Source organism: Nothobranchius furzeri, chromosome 8 (genome assembly GCF_043380555.1).
Source record: "Nothobranchius furzeri strain GRZ-AD chromosome 8, NfurGRZ-RIMD1, whole genome shotgun sequence".
In the NCBI taxonomy this organism is placed as follows: domain Eukaryota; kingdom Metazoa; phylum Chordata; class Actinopteri; order Cyprinodontiformes; family Nothobranchiidae; genus Nothobranchius; species Nothobranchius furzeri.
This window is the reverse complement of record NC_091748.1, coordinates 75,651,276-75,660,843: the sequence shown is the minus strand read 5'-3', so window position 1 is coordinate 75,660,843 and position 9,568 is coordinate 75,651,276. Positions and strand designations below refer to the sequence as shown.

Here is a 9,568-nt window from a genome sequence, read left to right as displayed (position 1 = left end):
CGTCTCCTCCTCTGCCCCAGACGCAGGCCCCCCCAGAGCCTGTCACCGTCTCCTCCTCTGCCCCAGACGCAGGCCCCCCAGAGCCCGTTGTCGTCTCCTCCTCTGTCCCAGACGCAGGCCCCTGGACCCTACTGGTCCCTGCCTCTTCTCCACCAGTCCCTCGGTTCCTCTCGGCCCTCCTTCCTGGTCCCCCTCCTCCCGCCCTGCTCTGTGTTCCTGTGGGCGTCTGGAATCCGCTCTCTGGGGGGTGGGGTGGGGTGGGGGGGGGTGCTTTTATTGTGGGCAGTATAAGGTACACCTGTGCACTACTCATGATGTCGGATCAGCATCTTGATGTGGCATACCTGTGAGGTGGGATGGATTATGTCACACCCTGTCCTGTTTCCCCATTCTGTTCAGTCATGTGTCTCTGTTAATTGCTCCCACCTACCTCTCTTTTTCCAATCACCCAAGCTCCCAGCCCTCATGTATTTAAACCCTCTCAGTTCTGTGTCTTTTGACGGTTTATTGTTTCAGTGTCCAGCGCGTTTTTATATTAAACTTTACTAAACGTTCGTGTCTATCTGCCTGCCTTCCTCACCCGCATGTGGATCCTCACCTCCGCTTCACTCACCAGCATGCCGTGACAGATTATCTCAGCAATGCAGAAGTGCTCACTATCACACATTTAGATTGATTTGTGAACAATGTTTGAGAAAAATGGTAATATTGTGTATCTGGAATGTATTTTAGATCTTTATGTCCATCTCATGGAAAATCGGAGCAGAAACAAAGGTGTTGCGTTTATATTTTTGTTGAGTGTATGTGTAAATGCGGTGTTGGTCAGAACTTCAGAATCTCGGAAAGCGGCGTCTCTGGATGAAAAAGAATTTGGTTTGTTCTAAACTATGATGTTATCTTCAGAAGCACATTCAGACGCAATCTCTGTGTTCTACCTCACCCTTTTGATGACCTTCGTCACGGATTCGGAGGTCAGAGAGTCAGGATGACCTCTGGGCACCCAGGTCCGGTAGATTGACTGCGAGCACCGACTTCTCCGGTCCAAAAGATATCACCACGCAGCACAGGTTGGAATCAGCTTGCGTCTCAGGAATAACTCTTAAGGAGTTGAACAATATCAGCTTTGTTCTGCATGAACTGTTTGCTGTCTCAGCTTTGTAGGTGCAAAAAGGTTTTGATGATGTGTCAAAATCTTTGATTATTAAAGAGATATGCTAAAGATGGCCGGTCTGAAGCTTTCTCTAGAACTGGCAAATCACTCAAAGTGATTTAGTTTTAAAGAATTTATGTTATGATTTTCACAGTCAATCAGAGGCTGACAGGAAAGATGTTACCAAGACAACTCAGAAACACGCCTTCTTTAATATGGAAGTCCTGACTGGTAAAGAAAACAAGTTATGTGTTGTAGTCTAACTTAACCGTACTTGTTATTGTGGATGTGCAGGTGTGAGGACCTTGTCGTCAAAACATCTGAGGAGACAGAAAAATGGGAACGGTGCGGTAAAGTTACGAGGAAAAACAGTTCAGAAGTTAACCTTTCTACCTATTACTTACCTAAAAATGTTTTTGTGTAACAGATGATGCATTCTGGATAATTGGAGTGTTGAGAAAACCGGATGACTTTTGAACGTTTTGGTGAGTAGGCAGTTTTAAGACCGCTAACGGACTAGCAGCAAAAGCTTATCTTAAAGTGAAACTGAGTTGGAAAAAACTTATTTATGTGCTAAAACGTTTAAGTACCAGTTCACTGACAGTATGTTGAAAATGTATTGGTTTTAATCACTAGTATGAAGCTAGTCTGGTGACATTGAGGGGGGGGGGGGACCTTGCCACGCAGTCGTGGCCGCAAGTTATTTTTCCCCCTCAAATGTCACCAGACAGGCACCATAATAGGAGTTTTCCATTTGCTGTAACATTTTTTCTTTGCCAAATAACCTCCACTTTGTACAGCGATACTGCTAAAAGATGGTGATGAAACCAGAGACCTGATTTGTTTATGAATGGGTAAATTAAATGATTCTGTACTTAATTATTTAAAGAAAACTTCACATCTGTGAAAACACTTTTGTTAAAAACAGATTTACAGCCTTGATTTAAGGTTATATTTTTATCTTTTGGGAAGAAATTATTACAAAGAAAAACATTGTAATAAAAATGGATTTTTGTAAAGATTTATTGTGCTCAGTAGTAATCTTTGACATGCTATATACAGGGTACATGTGCTATATATGACTATCAAAGGTATTGGCCAGACTCAGCATTAAAATTGTAAAAATTCAGTGTAACTATACTTTACCAATTATATAAATATGAACTTGGTTCAGTTTTTCATTTTGTTAAAGAGCAAGTCACCCTCAAATCAACTTTTTTGCTATTAAACTATATAAATGAGTCTCTAATCGTTAGAGGTATAACAGTACGCTAAAATCGTATTCGATTCGGTTCAGTGTTTTGAAGAGCTCAGTACAAATCGTTTTCTGTATATTATTATATTTATTTATTTTTTGTCTGAAGCGGCTTCTGTAGTGAGCAGAACCAGGTGTCCTCACAAGCTGCTGATCTAGTATGATGTCTTTAAATATTTCACAGTTTATTTGCGCAGCTATGAGTATCACTCTCATACGTGCTTGACTGTTGATGCGCCTTGTTTTTATTTCTGCAGTGAGCCTTGAAAACTCACCTCAGACTGCCCACTTTCTTCTTTAAAACTCATATTAGAGGGTATCCGCAGGTCCTTAAAAAGTTTTAAAGTTTTAAATTTGCTTTTTTAAATTTAAGATCTTAAAAATCATTAGAAATGACAAATAATCCTTAATTACAGTTTCCAAATGTCTTAAATTACCAAAGACCCTATGAACAAGAATTTGTAGTTAGTGTTCAGCATTTTTTTTTATGATATTGGCATAAGTGGAACTGTACACATTCAGTTGGTTGTGAAAGGGGACTATTTTTAGATGAGCACATTAGCTGGTTAAGCTAGTGGGAGCTTGCACCATGGGGAAGTGAAAGTTTAATGGTAACTGGGTGGGTAATCCCACGTTTGCGACGTGGTTAGCACCAGTGCCAGGCAATAGCTGAAAATTATAGCTTAAATATAATTAAAAAATAGCTTAAATTTGGTCAAAGTGGCCTTAAAAAAGGTCTTAAAAAGCCTTAAATTTGGCTCCCTTAAACCTGCAGATACCCTGTTAAATAACGAGCTTTCTCCGCATCGTATTTTTTGTTGTAGAATGAAAACATTACATCAACTGCCGTGGGGGAAAAGTTCAGTAGACATGTTGTTTACGTTCAGCGTCTCTACTGTCTCCACAGTAGCAGCGACAGCCAGCTGGTTTGATCTGCTCAGAAAGACGTTGATCAGAATTTGCAGATCACCTTTTTTAATCGGAGATCAGGTGCGTGCAACCATCATGCGTCACTCAATACAGCGTCGGTGCGGAAACTCGCCTATGAACTTTGATCTGCTGCACTTAAATCATGCAAACAAAATTTCATTATTTAATGGAAAATGAACCAAAATGGTACGCAAGTGGCCCGAACCGTTAAACCCCTAATATATACATGCAGCTGTAAAATTGGCAGCACATAATTTTGTTTTTTTTCTGTAGATTACTGAATTACACATCAGGACAGTATGATGGAGTTAAGACCTGTAGTCAGCTGAGAGCTCCCGGTGGTACGAGCACAAAAATTAAATATTTAACAAAAGTAAACAAATTGTACCGATTTTGGTTCTTAAGACTAACAGAATCCTTCCCGGTGTCCAAATCGGGTCGCGGGTCTTCTGCGTCAAACGGTCCAAAACATGTCTGCACCTCCGGTAGTGATATCCAGCTAGCGGGGTCGGAGTTCGGTTGAACTTCTCCGGTAATCATCCCAGAGAAAAAAACAATCTGACCGACTAGCAGAGGCTTCAGAAGCTACATCTTGACTGATGACACATTGTTCTCAGCTATAACTCTTAACACAGAAACATCGTAGTCAGGTGCTTTTTCTTCAGACCTCCTGTGAAACGTCACCAGCTGTCCAGGGCTTAGACCTGAAGCTAGTTTCTGTTTTTCCCGTGCCAGTCAGAAACATCAGATTTTCTTCAAATTCCAGCCGTGAAAATCCAAAAACATTTTTCATTGAGGTTTTATACTTTAAACATGCCATTCAAAGGAATTTAGCCTGTGGCCAATATCATTAAGATAGATTTTGAGTACTAGATAGTAAAGCCTCTATTCTGTGGTTAGAAGTCTCCTCGACGAGGGAGTGGAGAGCCGGACCAGAACACATCATCTCCTTTTCCAAGGGTGATGAACGAGATGTACTGCACCTCACTGAGGAAACAGCACCGGCAGGATTCAGCAGTGTGGTAGGACTGACTTTGGGTTGCAATGATTATAAATTTATAAAAAAAATTTGCCCCCTCAGAGTTTTCATGAATGTTAACTAGATCTATTAAAGCTTAAAGGGCTTTCTGATCAGTTTATCTCTGCTGTCAAATTGGCATTTTTGACATGTGATTCGATGAGGATTAGCTCTCTTCTGGTGGATGAGGGGGGAAATGCATTTTTTTGTGCCTCTTCCTTGTTGGCTTCACTTTCATACCAGAATTATGGGGGCTGTCGTGGTGGAAATTATTCCATCTAACCACTCCCTGGTTCTTTGGAGGTGACCCTGAAGAGAGATCCACACTTTAAGCTAGGGCTGGGCAATATGGCCTAAAACTAATATCACAATATATTGAGGATTTAACCTCAATAATGATAAATGGACCATAACTGCAGGTAAGTTGTCCACTAGATGGGGCTGTCACATGTATTATATTTAGTCACATTTTTACGCATCTCAAGGTGGTACAGCTTCTTAAAGGGACATGAATGTTGTCCAGCTACACACATCTTTTCATTTTTTTATTATCAAATTTATTGACATGGGAAAAATGATCTCGATAAGAGTCAGAAATTTCGATAACGATACATTTTCGATTTATTGCCCAGCCCTACTTTAAGCCCATTATAATATGTACACACACAAAGATCTTTGGTTGGCTTCTGGTGAGAAGAACACAAGCAGTTCCCTGCCGATGTATCTTCTAACTTTCGACTCTTCTCGTCAGCCCTTTTATTGAATTGCATGAAAATTTTTTTTTAATTTTACAACAGTTCCACAATAGACTGGGGCGTTCCCACTTCACAGTCATACACTACTCCTCCTCATGTGAGCGGTCTTCATGAGTTCACAGTCTAAAGCACCTTCTGACTTTCCCTGACCCTCAACATCCAAGACTTTTTCTAAGACTGAACTTGTGATCTCTGGCTCAGCAACGAGGTCAAAAGTTTATCAATCAGACACTTCCCCATGACATAACTCGTGATCTTCTTTTGACCACAAGCAGTAAGAGTCAGGCCATTGTTATAGAAACTTTCAACACCAATGTTTTCTGGAACGTTATCTCTGTTAGTCTGCAGCACTTCGACAAAGTTTTATTTCCTTATATATGAAGATTAAATGATTGACCAACACATTCATAACCTGACAGCAATTAGACTGAAGTTGACTATATTAGTTTAAACAGAAAAGGTTATATTGGTTAAGTGTAAAAATGATTATTCTCAAAAAGATTATATTGATTAGCTTTAAAAATGATTATGCTGATTAGGGCTGCAATGATTCCTCGAGTAACTCGAATGATTCGCTGACAAAAAATATTCGAGAATTTTCCGCTGCCTCGAGGACTCGTTAAATAGACCATAGCTGAATATCCGGCATTGCGCATGGATTCTTTATGTGTTGCGCAACGCGGTTACGTCACAGATTATACGTGCCATGTACTCTACTGCACAGCGCGCAGCGGTCTTTTCGTCTTTTCAGCTGGGCAGCCGACAATGGCAGACGCCATGGAAATAAATGAAAACGAGCAAGACCAAAACGAAGGATATAGTAAACGACAGAAGTTTTCCAAGGCATGGGATCACTTTACATTAAAAAGCAAGGAAAACGCCATTGTATGCAAGCATTGCAAGGTGGAGCTACCACAACAGCACTTCTTCCATGCTGCTGCATCTCTTAAGAAAGCATCCGACTGAGGGCATGAGTGAACGTGCCGAGATCAGGTAAATAAACTTTTTTTCAGGACGTAAATATTGACTCAGCTGTAGTGTCAATAAAATACATTTATTTGTTATAATTTAGTTTTAAAATTCTGCCCTAAAATACATCTGTTAAGTGTATATTTTTAAAATTGGTTTACAAAAAAAAAATCTTTGTGTAGCGGAGGCAAATGTGTATTATTTATTTGATGTTCTGTATAAATATACAATATTACCTTACTTGATCTTTATTGTAAATATCAGAAGATTATAGGATTTTTGCTTTATTAAGTAATTATACACACCTCGTCTTGATTCAGAAAAGAGTCAGGTTTATAATTGTAAGAATTTATTTTAGAAACAATTAAAACATGACAAGTGAACTAAGCATTTACTGTGAATGGATGGAGCTAAAGGTGATGTAGGAACCTACACTCAACAAAAATATAAACGCAACACCTTTGTTTCTGCTCCGATTTTTCATGAGATGGACTTAAAGATCTCAAATTCAGTCCAGATACACAATATTACCATTTCTCTCAAACATTGATCACAAATCAGTCTAAATTTATGATAGTGAGCACCTGTGCTTTGCTAAGATAATCCATCCCACCTCACAGGTGTGCCACATCAAGATGCTGATCTGACATCATGAGTAGTGCACAGGTGTACCTTATACTGCCCACAATTAAAGGCCACCCAGGAATGTGCAGTTAATTGCTTTATTAGGGGTCTGGGGACTCAGAACCGGTCAGTATCTGGTGTGACCACCATTTGCCTTATGCAGTGCAACACATCTTCTTCGCATAGAGTTGATCAGATTGTCAATTGTGGCCTGTGGAATGTTGGTCCACTCCTCTTCAATGGTTGTGCGAAGTTGTTGGATATTAGTGGGAACTGGTACACGCTGTCGTATACGCCGGTCAAGCACATCCCAAACATGCTCAATGGGTGACATGTTCGTTGAGTATGCGTGGCCATGCAAGAACTGGGACATTTTCAGCTTCCAAGAATTGTGTACAGATCCTTGCAACATGGGGCCGTGCATTATCTTGCTGAAACATGAGGTAATGTTCATGGATGTACGGCACAACAATGGGCCTCAGGATCTCATCACGGTATCTCTGTGCATTCAAAATGCCATCAATAAAATGCACCTGTGTTCTTCGTCCATAACAGATGCCTGTCCATACCATAACCCCACCACCACCATGGGCCACTCGATCCACAACATTGACATCAGCAAATTGCTCATCCGCATGACGCCACACACGCTGTCTGCCATCTGCCCTGAACAATGTAAACCGAGATTCAACCGTGAAGACAACACCTCTCCAACATGCCAGACGCCATTCAATGTGAGCATTTGCCCACTCAAGTCTGTTACGGTGACGAGCTGGAGTCAGGTCAAGACCCCGATGGGGACGACGAGCATGCAGTTGAGCTTGCCTGAGACGGTTTCTGATTTAAACCCTCTCAGTTCTTTGTCTTTTGTTGGTTCATTGTTTCAGTGTCCAGCGTGTTTTTATATTAAACTATACTAAACGTTCGTGTCTATCTGCCTGCCTTCCTCACCCACATGTGGATCCTCACCTCCGCTTCACTCACCAGCACGCCGTGACAGAATGAACCAAACTCCTAAAGGATCCAGCGGGGAGGTTCTCCCCTGGGAGTACCTGCTTCAGTTCCTCACCTCAAACCACCGGCCGGCTTCTCCTCCTCCGGCGTCGCCTCGCCGCAGACGCCGCTGCCGAACCCCGGCCTCGGCGATCCTCTCCACCCTCCCGGAGCCAGTTGGGGTCTGGACTGGGAGACGCAGCTAGACCGCTCCTGCTATGTGGGCACCAGACTGGCAGTGTGCTCCCCCAGAGTTAGCCCACGGTGTTGGGAAGGATGCCGGGCTCCAGTGTCAACCCCTGTCCCAGGACGGAACCACGGGCTCACCGCTACCCCGGCTTGGGACACCAGCTTGGACCCACCCCAGTCAGATCAGCGGCCCCATCTCCGGTCCAGTCAGCACCTCCTTCATCTACAGGCGGAGGGCCCACGCCTACAGCCCATTAGACGGAGCTCACCAGCCTCCAAGTGGAGCTTGACTGGCTCCGTCAACTCATCAGCCTCCAGGAGTTCCAGCTGGACATCCTATCCTCCTCGTATCTCCAGGAGAAGGTTTCTGTCCAGCCAGCGGCCCCACCTCCGGTCCAGTCAGCAGCTCCCTCATCTCCAGGCCAAAGGACCGAACCCACAGCCCATCCAACAGAGCTCGCCGGTTTCCGAGCTGAGCTGGTCCGACTCCGTCAGATTTTCAGGCTCCAGGAGCTCCTGGTGGACAATCTAACCTCCCTGCTTTTCCAGATACCGGCTCCACCAGGTCCTGCGCCACCAGTCCAGTCTGCGCCAGGTCCCGCGCCACCAGTCCAGTCTGCGCCAGGTCCCGCGCCACCAGTCCAGTCTGCGCCAGGTCCCGCGCCACCAGTCCAGTCTGCGCCAGGTCCCGCGCCACCAGTCCAGTCAGCGCCAGGTCCCGCGCCACCCTTCCAGTCAGTGCCAGGTCCCGCGGTGGTCCAATAGGCTCCGCCCCCGGGCCAGCCTGTCCAAGAGTCTCCGCGCCGGAGCCAGCCTGTCCAAGAGGCTCCGTCCCCGGGCCAGCCTGTCCAAGAGGCTCTGCCCCCGGGCCAGCCGGTCCAGTTGTCAGCGCACAGTCCGGCGGCACCAGCCAAGGAAGCGGTCCCGTCTGCAGCGGTTCCGCCTCGACTCCAGAAGTTGGCGGCCCCTCCTGCGGCGCCTCCACTCCAGAAATCGGCGGTGCCTCCAGTCCAGAAAACGATGCCTCCAGTCCAGAAGTCGATGCCTCCAGTCAGGAAGTCGGCGCCTCCAGTCCAGAAGTCGACGCCTCCAGTCCAAAAGTCGACGCCTCCAGTCCAAAAGTCGATGCCTCCAGTCTGGAAGTCGACGCCTCCAGCCCGGAGGTCGACGCCTCCAGCCCAGACGTCAACGCCCCCAGCCCAGACGTCGACGTCGCCTCCAGCCCAGGGGCCGACGTCTCCTCCTCCAGCCCAGAGGTCGACGCCTCCTCCTCCAGCCCAGAAGTCGACGCCTCCTCCTCCAGCCCAGAAGTCGACGACGTCTCCTCCAGCCCAGAAGTCGACGACGTCTCCTCCAGCCCAGAAGTCGACGACGTCTCCTCCAGCCCAGAAGTCGACGACGTCTCCTCCAGCCCAGAAGTCGACGACGTCTCCTCCAGCCCAGACGTCGACGACGTCTTCTCCAGCCCAGAAGTCGACCACGTCTCCACCAGCCCAGAAGTCGACGACGTCTCCACCAGCCCAGAAGTCGACGACGTCTCCACCAGCCCAGAAGTCGACGACGTCTCCTCCAGTCCAGAAGTCGACGACGTCTCCTCCAGCGTCTCTACCTGCCGAATCTACCCCTGCAGCGGCTCTGCCTCCGGTCACCGCCGGTCCTGCCCTCGCCAGGTGCGGAGGGGCCAC

At 45.7% G+C, this 9,568-nt stretch overlaps 1 protein-coding gene across 2 annotated transcripts; it reads left to right on the top strand.

The window, feature by feature from the left end:
• The first annotated feature begins 240 nt into the window (after positions 1 to 240).
• On the top strand, positions 241 to 8,485 carry LOC139071587 (uncharacterized). 2 transcript variants are annotated; one of them, XM_070554320.1, is made up of 4 exons: positions 241 to 1,067; positions 1,445 to 1,495; positions 1,578 to 1,635; positions 4,236 to 8,485. In XM_070554320.1, the coding sequence occupies exon 4, from the start codon at positions 6,920 to 6,922 to the stop codon at positions 7,619 to 7,621; it is 702 nt and encodes a 233-aa protein (XP_070410421.1). In that variant the 5' UTR covers positions 241 to 1,067; positions 1,445 to 1,495; positions 1,578 to 1,635; positions 4,236 to 6,919; the 3' UTR covers positions 7,622 to 8,485. The 2 variants fall into 2 exon arrangements, with proteins under 2 accessions (XP_070410421.1, XP_070410420.1); XM_070554319.1 differs by having other exon boundaries at positions 241 to 1,635.
• Positions 8,486 to 9,568: the final 1,083 nt, after the last annotated feature.